Below are 21,416 nucleotides of genomic sequence, written 5' to 3'. Positions count from 1 at the left end.
ATTACCGGGCTCACTCCATTGCTTGTACTCTTTCCATTGACCTAGAAATTAGATATGAACTTCTGATTGGTCAGTTTTCAAAATTCATTACAATTGAGACTAGCCCTACTGATTTTCTCATATCAATTTAACTTCTTGACTTTATTCAAAATCCATAGTTTTGGAACACCCTTCCTTTTGAATGCCTGTCACACCAACCATGCCCTTTCCCTTCTTTAAATAAGTACTTTCCCTCCTCCAGGAAGATTTCTTCTGTCTTTCATCTACTCATTCTCTAATCCACCAGTTGGCAAATTATAGGCTGTGGGCCAAAGCACTTCTCTTCCAAAACCCATTTTGTCTTGGCATGTATGCGTGTAGTATATGTATGTAGGGTATTACATGTGTGTATGCACACATACACAACCCTACATATATCTCTATATTTTATAAAGTCTATATAAAAATGTATATCTAAATACAATTACATGTATATGATGTATGATATCTATGTATATAAATAATGTAATGTATAAATATAAAAATGTATGAATGTATATACAAAAAGGCAAAAACAAATAAAACCTATTAGGTACAGATAACCCATAATATATACACAACAATATTAATTTTTCTTTTTAAGAAGCTTACAAACAGGGATAGTGAAATAAACAATTCTGTGGGTTATCTGTACCTAATAAATATACTTTATCTGTATCTCATACATGTGTGTGTGTGTGTGTGTGTGTGTGTATGTGTGTGAGAGAGAGAGAGAGAGAGAGAGAGAGAGAGAGAGAATGGGTCATCTGTACCTAATACATTTTATCTGTACATCATGGTATATAATGTAATAACTTACCCAGTTGGAGAGCCTAATTATTAACTATGTATTTTTCCAATCTTAATAGTATTTTTTAAATTTTTTTCTAGTTACATGTAAAGATAGTTTCCAACATTTAAGATTGAGTTCCTTCCTTCCCTCCTCCCCAAGACAGCAACCAAACTGATATAGGTTAGATATGTACAATCATGTTAAACATTTCCACAGTAGTCATGTGGTAGAAGAAGAATCAGAACAAAAGGGGGAAATCTCAAGAAAGAAAAAAAAACAAACAAAAAAAAGTGAAAATAGTATGCATTCAGATTCCACAGTTCTTTTTCTGAATGTGGAGAGCATTTTCTCCACATTTTGGAATTATCTTGGATCATTGTATTGCTGAGAAGAGCTAAGTCTCTCACAGCTGATCATCACACAGTGTTGTTGTTACGGTGTACAATGTTCTCCTGGTTCTGCTCACTTCACTCAGCATCAGTTAATTTAAGTCTTTACAGGTTTTTCTGAAATCTGCCTCCTCATCATGTCTTATAGCACAATAGTATTCCATTATATTTGTATACCACAACTTATTCAGCCATTCCCCAATTGATGGGCATCCCCTAAATTTCCAATTCTTTGTCACCACAAAAAGAGCTGCTATAAATATTTTTGTACATATGGGTACTTTGGGGCAGCTAGATGGTGCAGTGGATAGAGCACCGGCCTTGGATTCAAGAGTACCTGAGTTCAAATTCAGCCTCAGACACTTAACACTTAACTAGCTGTGTGACCATGGGCAAGTCACTTAACCCCAATTGCCTCACTAAAAAAAAAAATTTAAAAAAACCCAAAAACATATGGGTATTTTTCCTTTTTTAATGATCTCTATGGGTTATAGACCTAGTAGTGGTATTACTGGGTCAAAGGGTTTGCCACAGGGGGCAGCTAGGTGGCACAGTGGATAGAGCACCGGCCCTGGATTCAGGAAAACCTGAGTTCAAATCCGACCTCAGACACTTGACACTTACTAGCTATGTGAGCCTGGGCAAGTCACTTAATGCTCATTGCCCCACAAAAAAAGGGGGGTATGCACAGTTTTATGACCTTTTGGGCATAATTCCAAATTGCTCTCCAGAATGGGTGGATCAGTTCACAGCTTCGCCAACAATGCATTAGTGTTCCAATTTCCCCACGTCTTCAACATTTATCATTTTCCTTTTTTGTCATATTAGCCAATCCGATAGGTATGAGGTGGTACCTCAGAGTTGTTTTAATTTGCTTTTCTCTAATCAATGGTGATTTAGAACATTTTTCCTATGACTATAGCTTTAATTTCTTCATCTGAAAATTGCCTGTTCATATCCTTTTGACCATTTCTCAATTGGGGAATGACTTATATTCTTATAAATTTGATTCAGTTCTCTATATATTTTAGAAATGAGGCCTTTATCAGAAACACTGACTATAAAAATTGTTTCCCAGCTTTCTGCTTTATTTCTAGTTTTCACTGAATTGGTTTTGTTTGTACAAAACCTTTTTTAGTTAATGTAACCAAAATGATCCATTTTTTAATTTAATAATATTCTCTACCTCTTGTTTGGACACTTCCCTTCTTCATAGATCTAAGAGGTAAACTATTCCTTCCTGTCCTAATTTGCCTATGATATCACCCTTTATGACCCATTTTGACCTTATTTTGGTATGTGGTATAAGATGTTGGTCTATGCCTAGTTTCTGCCATACTGTCTTCCAGTTTTCCCAGAAGTTTTTGTCAAATAGTGAATTCTTATCCTAAAAGCTTGAATCTTTGGGTTTATCAAACAGTAGATTACTGTAGTAATTTACTGTTGTGTCTTGTGTGCCTAACCTATTCCACTGATCCACCACTTTATTTCTTAGCCAGTACCAATTTAACTGTGTATTTTTTTTAAAAAAAACCTCACTTACCCCGACAAAAATGCAGGAAAGTAGCTTTGGTCTATTTTTCACCTTATAGCTATAGTAAATTCATTGGTTATTAATACTTTTAAAAGCTCTTTTCAAGGTTATAATACCACGAAAACATTATTAGTAATATGCTGAATAATTTAAAACATGTAAGTAAAAATTTGCCAATACAAAGAACAAAGCCTATTCTGAGGACTTTGCCCCAGCTCTCATATTTGTGCTTTACTCTGGAGGGTGCTTTACTCTTTCCCTTGTTGGATCGAGGTTGGTTCTTTCCAGTTGTTATCCAGGGAGGCTGAAATGGTGTTTTTTTGTTTTGTTTTGTTTTGTTTATCTTGTGGACTTGTCCATCTCTGTCTTCCAGCTCAATGGAGACTCTCAGGCAAAAGTTCAGCGAATCTTGCGATTGATCTCCGGTGGCGGATTGTCCATAACTGGGTCCCACATCTTGTGCGGAGACTTCCTGTTCAGTGGCCACACCGTTGTACTGACTCTGACTTACTTGTTCATCAAAGAATGTGAGTCCATTGAATTGTACTCTCTCCCCTTATTGAGTCCCACAGGAGAAAAGATTACCAAGGCTTCAGGCTGATTTGTGTATAGTCACTTGGTCTCTTCAGGTGTCCAGCTCTGAAAGTCACTCTACAGTCAACTTGGTTGGATACCCATGAATTATCTTTTAAAAAAACAAAACAAAACAAAGCCCATTTAAATCTTGGACTAGCTTCCTTCTGTCACTCAGTGAGCCTCCAGGCTACCTCCTTCTCCTGCCTGGGTTTGCTTAAAGAAAGTCAACTCATTTTAGTATTGGCCTCAGCAAAACATAACTAGGAGGTTAGGTAACAACAAAGAGAAAATCATGGTGCATCCCAAGCCAAACAGCAGTGACCTTTGGGATGATTTGTATCACCCACTTGGGAATTGAGGTAATTGAAAACTTATTGGTTTAGTTTTAAATTTTGCATTTGTCTTAGCATGTCAGATTCCTGCTCTCTGTGGTTCACTTGACTTTCTCACAGAAGGTGCTACTTGAGCATTTAAAATCCTTCTGTAGAAGGGTCATATTTCATTTTACGCAGTGTGGACTAATGGAAGGAACACTAGATTTAGCGGCAGAAGACCAGGGCTCAAATCCCAGCCCTACGACATGCTGCTGTTGTGAGCTCATGAAAGTCACTAGACTTCTTGGTGACTCATTTTCCTTATCAGTAACCTGGGGGCCTCGAATCAAATGACTTCTGAGATCTCTTCCCAGCTCCCCCATCCTACACCAGCTTTGTGCCCTGAATTAATGCCTGGGGGTCTCGCTGTCATGTGGAGATGTGATTAGATTCAGTCAGCTTCGCTGCATAGGACAGAGGCAGAAGCGGCCCATTGGCTCTGTGGGAGAATGGGCCACTCAGGGCCGAAGGTGGCACCTTCCACACCACGGGCTTCTTCAGACTCTAAAAGGAAGTCGTGCTGTTGGGAAGGCCCTTCTCATTCTAACCCATCCCCACTTAACAAAGTCCATCTCATCATAAGGACTTAGTCAGACTTTTAAAATTCTCCCATTCCACATTGAGTGCTTTTGACCATGCCTTTGATTGGATTGGTTTGGGGAAAGGACCTCCTAGGTGACAGGCACTGTACTAGATCCTAGATCTTTTTTTATTTTTTTTAAACGGAACAGTCTCTACTCCAAGGAGTTGAAATGACTGATTCAGAATTGTTCCACCACTGTATGCCAAGGGCAGAACTTGAACCCAGGTCTTCCTGATTCAGAGGCTACCTAGACTTCATTTTCATAGCATTGCTATACTTCTAAGGACTTTGCTCCATGATCCATTATCTCCACAAAGCCCTTCCTCTGTTTTTAGCTCCCTTAGTCAAAATGAGCCCTCAGTTTTTAGTGTCGTGGTACCCCAAAATACCCCAAGCCAATAATATCCATTTAAAACTCTATCCAGACCTCTTTTTGCACAGTGCCAAGCATGTTCTCTAGCAGAGAGATGGCCCCTACTGCAAGTCCAACTGGCTTGAGCCAATCTAGAGACTATAGAGCAAAGAATAATCTATATGTAAACCACTTTCTAACTGTAAAATGTTATTTTTTTAAAATATAGGATGTAGCTAGTGGGTTGGTTTTGGGGGTTTGGGGTGGGGTTTTTTGCTTTTTTCCATGATCCAAGAAGCAAATTTTACAGGGGAGGGGTCTCATAGTTGTTCAAGATTTTGAAACTTAAATATTGTATTGGGAAAATGTACAGTGGAATATTTTATAATTCTCTGTGAAAGAACATAGTTCTCTAAATTATTATTATTATTATTTTTGCAGGGCAATGAGGGTTAAGTGACTTGCCCAGGGTCACACAGCTAGTGTCAGGTGTCTGAGGCTGGATTTGAACTCAGGTTCTCCTGAATCCAGGGCCAGTGCTTTATTTACTGCACCACCTAGCTGTCCCCTCTAAATTAGTATTAACTGCTGTGGTGCATGAAAGATGAAATGACTGAGGAAACAAAGGTTTGATCTACCATGCATCTTGATTTATTAAGCAATAAATGGCAATTGCCCAGTAAACTGGGATCAGGCCACCTCAGCGTTGGCTGGACCCCAAATACATGGGAAGATAGACTTTTATACATTAAAAACAATTAATTAAAAGGAAACAATACATTAGCTAATCTGATTTCTAATATTTCTAATATTCGGGACTTTCCAAGTTGGAAGGGGTAAATTTCCTGAATTCAGAAAAGGAAGTGTCACATTCTCCCCCAAGTGTCTCTAAACGATCTCAGGACCTGCTTGAGATGTACAATTGTAAGAAAGCGCTTTGCATGAATATTTGGTCTGACTGGGTTTCTGGTCAGCTTAATCTAGGTCCTTAGTTAAGAGTCTCTGAGCAGCAGTGGATGCAGGACTAGGTTCAAACAATGCAGTGAGGTTTTCTCCCAATTCCCACAGGTTGGATAGTTTTCTCACAGGACAGAATTTGGATTAGACCCTTCATTGACCAGAAAGAGAACTGAGCTAGCTCCAGAATTGAGTAACAAGATGGAGTCAATGTGGTTCACTCAATTCCCACAGTTAACCACTTGTCCTAATCCCTTCAGTTCCCTCATTGAAGCCTTTTTCCTAGGTCAGGGATTCTTAACCTAGAGTGTGTGAACCTTTTATCTTTTTATATTTTGATAACTGTATTTCAGTATAATTGACATCCTTTGCAATCATGTATTTTGTTTTATGTATTGAAAAGCTTGATTTTGAGAAGGATTCCATAGGCTCCCCCCCAGGCTAGAGAATTCTATGACACACAAAAGGTTAAGAACCCTTAATTTAGAGTGTGGAGGCTTTTTTTTTCTGGCAGTCAAACATCATTATGCTGGCAGAACAACCAATAACTTATGACCCATCTCTTTCTCTGAGTAGAGAAGCATAAAAGGGCACAACATTTATTCTGGTCCTATTTTAAAAGCCTTTAAGAGTTGGAAGACAAGTTTCTCCCAGGATCCCATGGGCACGAGTGGCTTTGAGAGCTTTCCAGTGGGCTGAGAAGGCAGCAAAGTTTCTGGCACTGGTGAGGTCCCAGCTCGATCAAAGTAGTCTAGTAACTTGTGTGGTGGTTTTACATTTAGCATTTAAATATAGGCCACAGGAGATGGGGGAAATGTGTGTGTGTCAATACCGCAAGCACCAGTTTGAAGTTCTAAATCAGAACTTTGCTTTGAGGTTGTAGCATAATTTGTAGGTGTTCACAAAGGAGAAAATTATGGTTTGAATGTTTTTGCCCCTGCTCTTGGTGATAAGCATTATTTAAGGGTCTGCTCTGCATTTTATAGGAATTCTTTAACTTTGTAATTAGCATCTTATATGTGAAAAGGTCAACTTAACAGTTAGGCCTGTACACTGTGGAAATATTGTCTTCCAAGTTGGACCAGATGCAGCATGGCTGTTCCAAATTAACAGTGGACCTGGGTCCTTTAAAAGGCATGCTTCTGGCACAAGAAAAGGAGAGAGGTATCATTTATATCTATTTTTTGCTTCCATTCATCTCTGTGGACTCTGTCTTGGCTTACTTTCTGGTAATTATACATTTTACTTATTTACTGTTGGATCCGATCTGCTTGACAGCTAAGCAGGTGCCTTCTTTGTGACCATAAAGCATTACATCAGCCCAAGCCATTATTAGCATAAGGTGACAGACATTTTTGTAAAATTCATACATATCCCAAGTTTGGGTCCTTACAGCCTACTAGGATAATAGTCAGCATTTCCATCCCCATTTTATAGATGAAAAAACTGATTAAGGAGCAGGCCTGCTGAGAGACCTTTATGGATTATTTATTCTAATCCCCTTGATTTACAGATGAGGAACCTGAAAAATTAACCAGTTCTCCCAAGGTCGCATAGCTAGTTTACACATAGGGGGCACAGTGGATAGAATGCTGGGCCTAGAGTCGGGAAATTATTGTTGTTTCAGTCTTGTCCAACTCTTCATAACCATATTTGGGGGTTTCTTGGCAAAGATACTAGAATGGTTTGCCGTTTCCTTCTAAGACCTGAATTCAAATCCAACCTCAGACACTTACTAGATGTATGACCCTGGGCAAGTCACTTAAGCTCTTGTCTGCCTCAGTTTCCTCATCTGTAAAATGAGGAAAATAATAGCACCAACCTCAGTGAGGTAATATTTGTAAAGCACTTTATAAACCTTAAAGCACTATATAAATGCAAGCTAGTATTGGTAGTCATAGCAATAGTTGTGCCAAGATTAGAATCCAGATCTCTTGACTCAGGCCAATGTCCATTATACCATCCTGCCTTTTGCAGACATAGTGGGAAGACTCAGGTTTATAAGTAAATTAGATACACAGATAAATGCACAACAGTTCACAGCACCAGAGCATTCATTTTGCCAATGTACGGATCCCATAGTTTTCATAGCCTGTAACAATCCTCTATCCCCCAGGAAAACTGGACTGTAAATGCAGACTCTGCACACTCTGATATGAACTGTGGCCTTGTGCAAATCATTTATCTTCTATTCCTCAGTGTTCCCTTTAGGAATATGGAGATGTGCTATTCATGGGAATGTTATGGATAGGAAATGAAAACACTTGGGAATAAAAATGCCAAAAATAAAGAAGGCAAATTATACCTTTCTTAGGGATCTGCTCTCAGAGCTTCCTAATAGAGATCTTTAAGCATCATGCCTAGCTAGTTCCACATTCTCCAAATTACAACAGTTGGCCATCTAGTATTCCGTCCTCTCCCTGTTTGACAAAAAAAAAATCGTGAATCGTCAGTAAGCCAAAATAGCTCCAAGTCTTCCATTTGAAAGTAGATGTAGCCTGCCACATGCTTTGAGTTTGGGTGTTTCACTGGTCAGCAGTGAAGAGGCATCAAGGCATAAAGGGTAAAATTCCTGAATTTGGCATCAGAAGACATGAGTTCTGGGTTCATGTCATGGCCCCACCACTTACTAACTGTATGGCCTTAAGTAAACACCCCTAAGCTCTCCAAGTCACCATTTTTTAATTTTTAAATGAGAATAATGTGTGCTCCTGGGATGAGGAAAGCTCTTGGCAGACAGGAAACATGGGTAGCCAGGTGGCATTTGATTACAAAAGATCATTTGAAAGGAACAGTTGAGTACCTGGATTAGGACTGCAAAGTGAATTCCAGTTCTGCCTCTTTGGTTCACTCTGTGAAAGGACTGTGTGGGACTGGAACAAGGGCAGTCCTTGCTTACTCCTTTAGTTTCTTGTAATGGACATGTGCTAGTCTAGTGCCCTCTTGTGGACAGGGTGAGAAGTTAGTTAATGACTGAAGAGCAAGAATGCTGCCAAGGTTTGCAGGAGGTGGCATGGATGTATTTGCTGATTGGGGCACTTAGTCATACAGGACAAACTGTTTTCCTCCAGAAAAAAATCAAAATACACTTATTTAAGGCCAGAGATCCTTCTTGTACCTTATTATTTCCATGTTCCTGTGGATGACCAACAAATTCTGTTTCCACCCATTGGGGTCCCTTGTGGAAGCCAGTGCAGCCCTAGAGCCCCTGACTTAGCAGGAAATACACAGACTACTATGTCACAGGGCCTCTTTATTATGTTATGGTCCCCTGTGGCAATCGGAAGTCTCAGAGTGATGTTTTAAAATGGATAAAATATGCAGGATTACAAAGAAAACCTTTTATATTGAAATAGTCATCAGATTTTTTTTAAGTTCATGAACCACAGGGTAAGAATATCTTCTTTAAAGTTTCTGATGCATTTTCCTCATAATAGTGCCCATGAAGTGAGACAAGGTGGCATCACTGCAAAGAGCACTGCTGTAAACTCTGTGACTGTGACAAAGTCACTTAATCTCATTTGTTCTCAGTTTCCCCTTCTGTCAAAATGAGGAAGTTGGGGGACAGCTAGGTGGAGCAGCGAATAAAGTACCAGCTCCATATTCAGGAGGACCTGAGTTCAAATCCAGTCTCAGACACTTGACATTTACTAGCTGTGTGACCCTGGGCAAGTCACTTAACCCTCATTGCCCCACAATAAAGAAGAAAGAAAGAAAGAAAGAAAGAAAGAAAGAAAGAAAGAAAGAAAGAAAGAAAGAAAGAAAGAAAGAAAGAAAGAAAGAAAGAAAGAAAGAAAGAAAGAAAGAAAGAAAGAGAGAAAGAAAGAAAGAAAGAAAGAAAGCAGACTGAAGCAAAATGAGGAAGTTGGATGAGATGCCTTCTTACATCCCAGCTCTCAATTTGTGTTATGGTGGTGTTCGCTGGGTACTATAAGGAGCAGAATATCCCTACTTTTTTGATAAAGAAATGGACACTACATTCATGTTCTCTTTCCCTCCAAATTGCTAATTGGACAGGGAATCATTAGTGTGCAAGAGAGGTCTCAGGTGTTCCCAGACTACCTGACAGTAGGTGCAGGCTCTTCTAGTAAACCTGTGTTCTACTTACTTAGAATCTCCTTCAGAAGTTGATAGGATGACAATTTTTTTTTAATAATAAACATTTTTATTTAAAGTTTTGAGTTCCAAATTCTACCCTTCCTTCCCTGAGGCAGTAAGCAATCAGATATAGGTTATACATGTGCAATCATGTAAAACACTACCATATTAGTCATTTCGTACAAAAAAAACTTGAATAAAAGAAAAAATGAAAGAAATAAAGTGAAAAATAGCATGCTTCAGTCTGTGTTCTTTCTTTGGAGGTGGATAGTATGCTTCATCATTAGTCCTTTGGGATTGTCTTAGATCATTGTATTACTGAGAATAGCTAAGTCATTCATAGTTCTTCATCTAACAGTATTGCTGTCTCTGTGCACAATGTTCTCTTGGTTCTGCTCACTTCACTATACATCAGTTCATACAAGTCTTTCTAAAATCATCCTGCTTGTCATTTCTTTTTTTTTTTCTTTTTCTTTTTTTTTGTGGGGCAGTGGGGGTTAAGTGACTTGCCCAGGGTCACACAGCTAGTAAGTTTCAAGTGTCTGAGGTCGGATTTGAACTCAGGTCCTCCTGAATCCAAGGCCGGTGCTTTATCCACTGCGCCACCTAGCTACCCCTGTCATTTCTTATAGCACAATAATATTCCATCATCATATACCACAGCTTATTTAGCCATTCCCCAATTGATGGGCATTCCTTTGATTTCCAATTCTCAGCCACCACAAAAAAAGCTCCCAGAATTATTTTTGTACAAATAGGCCTTTTTCTCTTTTTGGGGATGTCTTTGGGATGTAAACCTAGCAGTTACACCAGGAGTTTTTAACTTGGGTTCTGTGAGCTTGCTTTTTAAAATATTCTGATAAGTGTATTTCAGTATAATTGTTTTCTTTTTAATCCATTTATTTTATTTTATGCATTTAAAAACATGATTTTGAGCCAACAAAAGAGAAAATGCCCAGATGTGGCCTCATGCCCTTTTTTAGCTCCATTTTCAGGTGCTAAAGCTTGCCCTGGGTAGTGTCAGAGAGAGGACAGTGACAGCCAAGGTCTGTTCTCCTTCTGGGCTCAGGTTAAATCAACGCCTTAGGGCACTGCAGTCATTTTGGATGTATTTGTAACTGGCTTGTGTCGGTATGGTTTTTTGTTCTGCAGACTCGCCCCGTCACTTCTGGTGGTACCATTTGATATGCTGGCTGCTCAGTGCCGCTGGGATCATCTGTATTCTCGTGGCCCATGAACACTACACTGTCGACGTGATAATTGCTTATTATATCACAACAAGACTCTTCTGGTGGTACCACTCCATGGCTAATGAAAAGGTGAGAGCATTGTAAGAGGGAAAAAATGCAAGTTGATGTGAGAAATGAAATAATCTAATTCCATGTGGTTTTAAATAGCACAGCCTTAGAGAATGTGGTTTTGCCACTGACCCATTGTGTGGTTGTGATGCAGTCACTTAACCTCTGTGTCCATCACCCCTTCTCACAATAAGGGATAATAAAGGACTTACAAGTATGACTGACTTCAGTACTCCCAGAATTTATGATTTCATTAGTGTGGGTACTACATCTTCCACAGAAAGAGATTGAAATCTTTAAGAAATCTTCATCATGGGCTTCTTCCCTCCCTCCAATCACCTGCTGGTGACCAAACTTCTTGTGATGGGTCCCCTAAACTTGGGGCAGCTGGGTGGCACAGTGGATAGAGTGTGAGGTCTGGAGTCGGGAAGATCTGATTTCATATCTGGCCTCAGACAGTTCTTAGCTATGTGACCCTTGGCAAGTCAGTTAACTTCTCCCTGCCTCAGTTTCCCCATCTGTAAAATGAAGGTGATAATAATAGCACCTACCTCCCAGAGTTATGAGGATCAAATGTGTGTAAAGTACTTAGCACATTGCCTGGCGAGTAGTAGGCACTTAGTGAATGTGTGTTTCCTTCCTTTCCTTCTAACAATATTCACCACAATGAGTTGGTTGGTTGGTTTATTGTGGGTTTGTTTGATTACACATTTTTTCAGAGAATGAAGGGCCAAAGAAACAAAGCTTGTATGTTCAGTACCACTTTCGATGTAATAGCAGTTGGGAATGAAAATATATTTTAATTTCAGTCACTAAACTAATTAATCTTCATCTACATATTCACCAGAGTTACTTCCTCAGCTAGTAAGTATCTGAGGCCAAATTTGAACTCAGGTCTTCCTGAATCCAGGTTTGGCATTCTATCCACTGAGCCACCTAGCTGCCCATGTCTAGTAAGCACATTACAAGAAATGCTACTATGAGGGTGAGACAGAGCTCTCTTCTGCCTGGGCTGACATGACATTTAAGCTGAGCCTTGACATTTGGGTCAGACTAGGATGGTTGCAGATGGGTAAAGGAGGAATGTTTGAACAGAAGTTCTGAGATGAGAAAACATGTTAAAGAGTTAGGAGCCCAGTCCAAACCAACACACATTCATGAGGCACCCACTGTATGTGAGGGATTGCACTAGGTTCAAGTGATAGAAAAAACAGGGGAATCAGTATGTCATCCTACAGAGATGGCTGGCCTCAGGAATCCCTGGGTTCTGGTCCCTTCTCTACCACAGTAACAGTTATGTGACTTAGGGTACCAAATCGGCTTCTCTAATATGAATGGAAATTGCAGAGAAAAGGTGCTGACCTCTTTTGGAAGAAAAATTCTGAGGCCTGGGGCAAGAATAAGACATAAGACTAGAAAATGGAAATTGAATCAATCAATATGCATTTATTAAATGCCTATTATTTGCTGGGACTATGCCAGGCCCTGGGGATTCAAAAACAAAGAATTCAACAATACTTTATTCTTAAGGAGCTCACGTTCTAGTGAGGGGCTTAAATTCTAAATTAAAAGTTACTTCTCGGGGCAGCTAGGTGGCGCACTGGATAGAGCACCGGCCCTGGAGTCAGGAGTACCTGAGTTCAAATCCGGCCTCAGACACTTAACACTTACTAGCTGTGTGACCCTGGGCAAGTCACTTAACCCCAATTGCCTCACCAAAAAAAAAAAAGTTACTTCTCAGAGATAAATAGTTTATTATGGTGAAATTAAAATGTTATAATAAGGAAAAAAGCTATTTCTGGAAGGTGAATATTGATTTTATAAGATAATATTTTCTAAGATTTTATTTTACCCATTTTTGCTGTTTAAGTGAGATTTTTGAAAATTCTTTTTCTGTTTGACTGGATCTACTCATGCATGACTGCAGTTTTGCCTGTTGTATTTAGAGTTATTGATTCACTGTTAAATTTCTACATCATGTTTTTTTCTCTCCACATGACAGAGCTTGAAGGTTTCATCACAGACTAATTTCTTATCTCGAGCATGGTGGTTCCCCATCTTTTACTTTTTTGAGAAAAACATACAAGGCGCAATTCCTTGCTGCTTCTCCTGGCCGTTATCCTGGCCACCTGGCTGCTTCAAATCCTCCTGCAAAAAATACTCACGGGTTCAGAAAACAGGAGAGGACAATGAAAAATCTACCTGAAAGGAAGAATCATCGGGAAAAAGGCTTAGACTCTTAGACCAAAATGTTTCATGCTATAACCAAAGGTAGAGTTTTTTTTTTTTTAAAAAAAGGAAGATTGACTGGTATGTGAAGAAGTGGACCAAATTTTGTGTAAATGATTTGAAAGATAAACAAAGTATTGTCCCGTGACATGGTGTTTATTTGTCTAGGAGAAAAAAGACTTCTGCAGTTCTATACCCATTGATGATGAGACCCAGGACTGTGATTGACCAGTGAGGTTGTAAAAGAGGTGCCAAAGAACACATCCCTTCCATCCTTGGCCCCCTGCCATCTTTCCTCCTCTTTCTTTCACCCAGCACAGCAGGATTTGGTGGTGTTTGAAACACTTTTTATCAGGCTCTACATATAGCTACAGTATAAAGGGAATAGTAATTTAATGTTGAGAAGTAGGTGATGGCATTCTCAAGGCTTCTCACTGGAGTCTCAAGGTGACATTCATCATTCAGGGGATAGAAAGTGTTGGGCAAACTCATGCTGTTTTCACTGCTTTGGGGAAAAGGATAGTTTAGAAGCCTGGAGTGCTCACTGCTGCTACCACCCAATGAAGGACATACCTACCACTTTATACATTTTTTTTTACTGATGACTTTATTTTTTAAAACAATGCTAGGCAGATGTGCTCCAACTGCAAACATGTCTGGTCACATCACAAAGGTTTTACAAGTGTATAAATACTGCATTTTTAAAGTGAATTTAATAGACATCAAGAAAACAATTCTGGGATATCCCTGACAGGATGGGAATTTTGCTTCCACATTCTGTCTTCCGGGGGGGTTGACCTACTCCAGTGCAGAAAAGGTAGATGCCGTGGGTTAGGAATACACTTGCAGGTACCAATGTTGGTGCCACTTTGGGGCTCAAGCCTGCGTTGCTCTCTGGCCATAAGTTTATTTGTGTGTGGACTAGCTATAGATTCTAGGGATGATGAGCGATCTTTGGTCACATTGAATTATGAAGGATCCTTGCTGTAAATATTTACCTCATTCTTTCTGAAAACCCAAGATAGATGCCTAACATTTTTATGTATTCTTGCCTTTTATCAAAAGACTCCACTAGCCAGAATATAGACAGACACTGTAATTCTTTGGTCTGTACCCAGTGAGAATGGTTATTCTTTGGTGCTGAACTAGTCAGGAGTGTGTGACTGTTCTATCTACACAGTGACTCCGTGTTTGTTTTAGATTTATTTAATGAGGTAACACAAAACAGTGGATTTTTCTTCTCAGTCTTAGCAGGCTGGATTATTTCACACTAGAGTATTTTTGGCTGATCTCTGAATTTATTTCCTTAAGTGCTTGAGGGCTATTTTTAAAGATTTCCAATAAAGCCCAGCAGCAAAAAGAAGGAACCAAATTTGCAGTAAAAGTAATCATTGTTAACACTGGGGGGTGGGGGGGGTAGAAGTAACACCAAGAAGAAAAGAGAAAATGTTTCTTTCCTCTAATGGAAAAATATAATCCAATTTTCATTATTAGCAAGACCAGTCAGCCTTTATAGAGAGACAGGACAAATAAAGTTTGGATGCTTTCAGTTTTTCTCAACAAAGCACAAAATTTTGCCCACTCTACAACAGTCATCATCCTTGGTGCTAAAATTCTCTGAATGTCTTTAGTGTTGCTGCCTCTTGGTAGTGGGAAATGCAGATTAATTCAAAGGGAACTAACTGTCCTCCAGTCAGCTCACTTTACATAAGAATTATAACCTAAACATTCTTGGTAGGATTTTAGACACAAGGGTTTGACCTCACATTCTAAATGAAGTGAACAGACAAAAACCTCTGTAGCCTACGTGGAGTTGTGTCCAGTCCTAGCTCCACAAAATTTTCATTACAACTTTTATTTATTGTCAGATGTCTGAAGGGAACAGGATAGTCTGCTTAGAAATCATTTCCCTCCCTAAGAACTAAAAATCACTGCTGCCCCAATCATAAAAGAAAAATAGATAGTCCCAGAAGACTTGTAAATATTTTGCTGCTATCCAGACACTGGGGGATTGATTTTCCCATTGGATCGCTAATGGAAGTGGAAAACATACACTGATGCTGCACTTGGTCCTGAACATGGCTTGGATCCCCCACTTTTTCCAGGTGACATAATGATTAGGCTTACACAAACTCAGTTTCAGTTTTAAGAGTTAACATTATCTAATAAGAGCCTTTGCAGCTCCTTTGACCATTTGGGTCAATTCCAAATAAAAACTCCATCATAAAGACCATTATGTTGCTGTTCCCTTTTCGGGTCCATCAGAAGATCTGTGCCCTCACACCTGGGTCTCCTACCATTCAAAAGCTCCTTTTGTGTATTGTAATTTGATGGATGAGGAAAGGGCATGTCCCAAACATTAAGCATTATCATTTTAATATGGAACATTTAGGGAAGCAATAGAGGAAGGAGAAATGGATTTGAGTCACAGCAAGGAAACGTTGGAATTCAGCCCCAGATGCCATCTTTGGAATTGAAAACTTGGGTGCACTGCCCTCCTAACCTTCCTCTGTATCACATCAGTTCTGTTTATTGCTATAAACCAGCCAACGAGATGGAAGTAACTTTAGAGGGAAAACCTGCTTCCAAAGCCCATACATGGTTCCTGTATGAAACTTCTGGAATGGAATTTCATATGAACAATAGTTGTTTCAAACTGTAAATACCCTTCCCACTATCTCTCAAAGTGGAGCAAACCCGTTTCCTCACATCTCATGAACTGGCATATTGAGTTCTACCTGCGGTAATCATAGAGTTGAAGAAAAGTTTATTGACCTCTTTGAGGTAGAACTGGGCAGAACCCAGGTTCCCTGGTGGCTTTGGTGTATATTCCACTGCCCTCTTGTGGAGATATCACATATGACAAGCCCAGAACCCCAACAAACCAAACATTTTCTTTCCCCTCCAAAGGTAGCCAAACTATCTTTCTAATCCTTTATTCCATGTCTATTTTTTTCAAATGAACCTCTTCAATTGCCACCATTGTCAGCAGTCCCAGAAGACAGAAGTTACTCCGATGGCAAGTTTAAATTGGTCTAGAGAAAGGTCAAAATCCATTTTGAGTGGAATTTCTGTAAGATAGATGTGCTCCTAGCATGCATGATCATCTACTTTCAAAACATTCAAACCATCTTTAACTCAGCATCCCCCAGGCTTCATGATTGTCCCATTTACTGCCTCTGTTGGCTTTGAAATAGTCAAGGCGAGCTTATCATCTTTTTCATACTGTTTTTCCCCCTATGATCTCACAACTTATTTTTTCAAATTGAAATATATTTGAAGAATTTTTTTTGTTTTGCACAGTTAGAAAACAGTTACAGGTTCAAGCTGGTCTTACCACTTACTGCTATGCATTTTTAAAGGAAGTGTGAAGAATCTCTTGAAATTTTAAAATACATAACTAAGCCAAGCATATTTTACACAAAATGCTAGGTTTTGATGACTTTGCTTTTATGTGCCTGTGAAAGATATTTTTTGTGATATTTTATCAATGCTATTTCAGTGCTATAACACATCTAATAATTAGCCTTGACAAGATATTTTTGTTTATAAAGCAGTGATATTGGCATAAATGCCCCCCCAAACAATGCAAATCAAGTCAGTGGCCCAGTCAAAGTTGTGTTTGGCAAAAGTGCCTACTTTGATATTTTCCTGCTGCTTATTATGACCTATTGTACCCACTTAATGCTGTGTGTTCTAAATGAATCATGAATGGAAATAGGTCTTTATTGTGTCTAATGAATTAAGACTGTGCTGTTTTCAGAAGGAAGGAAGGACCCATCCACATAAGCTAATCTAATTGCCAAGTTGGAATTCTTTATTTAATTTACCTCCTATGCAATGAATAATGCTGCAAAACATATGGTTATGTTACATAAAAAAAGATTTTAAGAGGTAGCCAACTATATTCTTTTGGAAATGTACTGTACTGTTTCAATGTGTTAAGTGCCTTGTAAAAGTATAATTTTAGGTCTATTCTAGAGTATGTTATTTTCCTGACAAATATTTTTCATTATAAAAAGGATAAATATATACTATATGCTATTATATAACTTATAGTTTTATTAAATGTGCTCACATTTTAATCAAAAATCATAATATAAATGTTAGATGCTCTTGTTTCCTACCCCAAAGTACCATAAACATTAATCTAATGAGTGGAATTCATTTTCAGGGTTTTTTAGGGAAAGAAAGAAATGAGGAAATAGTTCAATATCTTTAGAAGTGCATTTTTTCATGACTGCTTTTTTTGTGTATAAACACATTTCAGTTGTAATTTAGGGGTGTGAATGTAGTACACACATACTCCTAAAATGCCAAAGTTTCACTTTTTTTTAAGTGCCTAATGGTGAGTTAAACTAATTTATGTTTCAGCACTACAAAGAATAGATAATGTGCACACCATTTCTAATTCCTTTGGTTTTGCTTTTTATTTGTTTTATTTTATAAATGAGATGATATACTTTGTATTTACCCAATAAACTACAATGAGAAATGAACAGTATTTTCAAAATTAGTATCATGATTGTGTTTCTTTGTGTATAAAGATGTGAAAGATGCCTGTTTACCTATCCAATTTTGCAAATAATGCCTTTGTTTCTTGGAAACACACTATTGGAGATTTTTATAACCAAAAAATAAAGAAAAATGACTATAGAGAAGTTGGCAAGGGCGTCTGTGATATTTCCTAGAATCAATACTGAATCCCATTGCCTTTGCCCCAAGGATGTATACTAAGGTAGCTCCTAAGGGGAACTATCTTCCAGTCAGTCATGCTGACATAGTACCCTATGTACCATAGTACCATATTAGTGGACTGGGCAGTGGCAAGACTGGCTTAAACTGTATATTTTATACTTGAAGAGGGCTCCCTTCAAGGACTCTGCAATGGGGCCTCTGAGCATCAAAATTTGTTAAAGGGTTGAAAAGGAAACTGGACCAGCTTGTGATCAACTTCACAAATTATCATTATCAAATTATCACCTTGCCTTATACTCACATAGAGATTTACAAGATGGGCCCTTTGTATGATGGGGACATTTTAGGAAATCCAGGAATGTTACAATGTTTGTTTCTTTTATTTTCTTTTTTTTTGCGGGGCAGTGGAAGTTAAATGACTTGCCCAGGGTCACACAGGTAGTAAGTGTCAAGTGTCTGAGGCTATATTTAAACTCGGGTCCTCCTGAATCCAGGGCCAGCGCTTTATTCACTGTGTCACCTAGTTGCCCTGAAATGTTTGTTTCTTTCTTAGGGTTTACACATGATCAGAACTCAAGGTTGACTGTAGACATTCATCCATGCTACAACTTGCACACATATAACCAATACACATGTAGTCATCCCTGTTTGTAGATACAGAGAACTGAGGCTCAAAAAGGCAGACTTGTCCAAGTTTTCACACTTAGTGAAACCTCCAAGCTGAGGGCATCACCATCATTCTCCTAAACACCAAGGCTTGCACCCTAGGTGTCATCCTTGGCTCCTCACACTCATACAGCTCTTCCCATCTCCAGTTGTTGCCAAGTCCTGTCAGTGCCTCCTTTGTAACATCTTTTCTTACACTTTAAATCTTTTTTTTTCCTTCGGAGCAATGAGGGTTAAGTGACTTGCCCAGGGTCATACAACTAGTAAGTGTCAAGTGTCTGAGGCTGGATTTGAACTCAAGTCCTCCTGAATCTAGGGCCAGTGCCTTTATCCACTGCACCACCTAGTTGCCTCTACACTTTAAATCTAACCTCATAATTCGTGATCCGGTGACACTGGCCCCTTTTTTGGTCTTTGGACAAGACACTCCATCTCCTGACTGGGCATTTCCACTGTCTGTCCCCCATCCCCGAAATTCTGTCATTACCTCCACTTTCTGGCTTCACTGGCTTCCTCTAAGTCCCATTTAAAATCTCTCCTCTGTCTTAGTGGCATCCTTCTGAGATTATCCCTCAATTTATCCTGTGTATATACTGTTTGTACATAGTTGTTTACATGTTGTCTCCCCCATTAGACTGTGAGCTCCTTGAGAACAGGGACTTTTGCTTTTCTTTGGTGCTTAATAAGTACTTGTTGACTGGCACATCCTGTGACTCCACTATACCATCTTACGTATTGTGGAAAATTCAAACAACATATCACAGAATCTTTGGGTTGAAAGCACCCTCAGAAGTCATATAGTCCAGTTTGTATTTGAGCAGGAAATTCCTCTACTTGAAGACCTCCAGGAAAGAGGAAACTACCACCTCCTAAAATAACCCATTCAACATCTGAATGACTAAATTCCATCTAATATTTTTAAAGAATCTTTTACATATGAGGCATTCTGATGCTGACCATACCAAAACACAAAAGGATCTGCCTTCATGGAACATACATTCTGCTGGGGTGAGGAAGGAGAGGAGACACAAGTACAAGGTAATTTGTGGAGAGAAAAGATCTCTCTTCCAAGATAGCTTCTCATGCAGGAGGTGGTCATTGAACTGAGTCTTAGGGGGAAATGAGGATTCTTGAAGATGGAGCTGAAGAGGAAATGAGTCCAAATCAGGTACGGAGGGCCCCTTGTGCAAAAGCCAAGACAGGAGATGGAACGTCAAACTCAAGAAACTAGTCGTGCAGTTTGGCTAGGTCATTAAGTGCATGAAGGAGAGTAATTTGAAAGTGACTCAAGAAGTACACAGAAGCCAGATATTTTAAGAGACATTTATAGGATTTTTTTGTTTTCTTAAGCAGGGTACTGACAAGGTCAGGCTTGTACATTAGGAAGATTAATTTGATAGAGCAAAGAAAAACAGATAAATCCGTGTTCCATTTGTCTCCAATGTCAAGAGCTGAAGACGCTATACATGAAGTGGACCCCCTGAGGACACAGACAAAAGTCACAATCTGAGAAGTGTGATGGTTAAAACTCAATGTGTGGTCACCTTATTCCTGTCCCCAGTGTAGGGAAAAATAGCTAGGGTTTACTTACAAATTAGAAACTTTAGCACCAAGTCTTTGGGCATTTAGCATTTATTGAAGAGTAAAGAGAAAACACGAGGAGTTCAGAAAAACATGAAAGCCTGCCTACCCTAGAGGAGAGATAAGGGTTCAACCTGGCCTGCTCCTCTTCTCCCAAATCTCCTGCCACCACTTTGGAGCTCCAGCCACAAAGAGGAAGATCCTGTGCCTGTCAGAGTGGAAGCTTCCTGCAGGTCCCCAAGAGAGGTGGCCCCACACACTGCCCCAAGCTAATTGGCTGGTAGCGTTCAAGTCCATTGTTTGATGTGACTTGAAGGTGGTCTTTAGTTAACTTCCTTTAGTTAGTTAGGAGTGGCGGGGAGGGGTTCTGAGTCTACAGCTTCTGGGAACAATACTCTTGAGGGCCAGGCAGGTGTGGCTTCAATCAAGTCAACTTTAAGTAGGTTAATCAGCAAAGTCAATCACTCTCAATCAATCCAAATCAATCCCCTCCAGGTGGGGCCTTTGGGCATTAGCAAATCCCATTTTTTTCTCACAAAAGCCATAAATCAATTGGGATCACAGACTTATTGGAAATATGGAAAAGATGTATTGGAGAGAAGAGAGGCAGCAGGTTTGCCACCTTTGACCCAAATCTGCCCTCTTCAATTCTATTGATGTAGTTCTGACTTCTGGGACCACTGAGAACCAGCCTGACCACTTTAATGTGTCATAGCCATATTTGAAATGGTTATCATGTTCTCTGTGCACCCTTCCCCATTCTCCCTCATATCTTTTCCAGGTGAAACATCTCTACTCCCTTCAACTGACTACACATGATCTCCAGCCTCTTCAACATTCTGGTCACCCTTCTCATCCACCTTGCCAGTGTCTTTTCTGAAATGTGGCAACTAGGATTGAATACAATACCCTCTTCCCCTTTTTGAAAATCAGATTGTTTGTTATTTTCTAATTCTAAAGCACTAGCCTCATTTGTAGTTTTTCAGAGATCATTAATGATGACTCAACAGTTATATGTTATATATTACATAATTGCATAGCTAGTGCTCCCATACCCCACCATGCAGTTTGTGCTTTTTGACTTGCATTCATCCATGGCAGTTAATGACTCTCTTAATGTCTCCCCCAATCTTAGACTTCAATTCCTTGTTAACCATTTTTCTATCCTTTCTGGTTCAAAGATTAATAAGTTGAATGATATTGCCTCATCTTCATTATTTATTATCACTGTCCCATCCATCCTGAGCAGCAGGCTTTTGTCTTCTTTTTT

At 39.3% G+C, this 21,416-nt stretch overlaps 1 protein-coding gene across 1 annotated transcript in view; it reads left to right on the top strand.

Moving 5' to 3' along the window:
* SGMS2 (sphingomyelin synthase 2) overlaps positions 1-17,843 on the top strand; it is a 116,680-nt gene extending 98,837 nt beyond the window's left edge. Inside the window, exons 5-7 of the mRNA XM_043969544.1 lie at positions 3,108-3,261; positions 10,827-10,993; positions 12,975-17,843. Of these exons, the coding sequence (XP_043825479.1) occupies positions 3,108-3,261; positions 10,827-10,993; positions 12,975-13,178 (525 nt within the window). The 3' untranslated portion in view covers positions 13,179-17,843. The remainder of the gene's footprint in view (positions 1-3,107; positions 3,262-10,826; positions 10,994-12,974) is intronic.
* The last annotated feature ends 3,573 nt before the right edge of the window (positions 17,844-21,416 follow it).

Source organism: Dromiciops gliroides, chromosome 6 (genome assembly GCF_019393635.1).
Source record: "Dromiciops gliroides isolate mDroGli1 chromosome 6, mDroGli1.pri, whole genome shotgun sequence".
Classification (NCBI taxonomy): Eukaryota; Metazoa; Chordata; class Mammalia; order Microbiotheria; family Microbiotheriidae; genus Dromiciops; species Dromiciops gliroides.
Note: the sequence above shows the minus strand (reverse complement) of the source record. Positions and strands in the feature narration are given on the sequence as shown.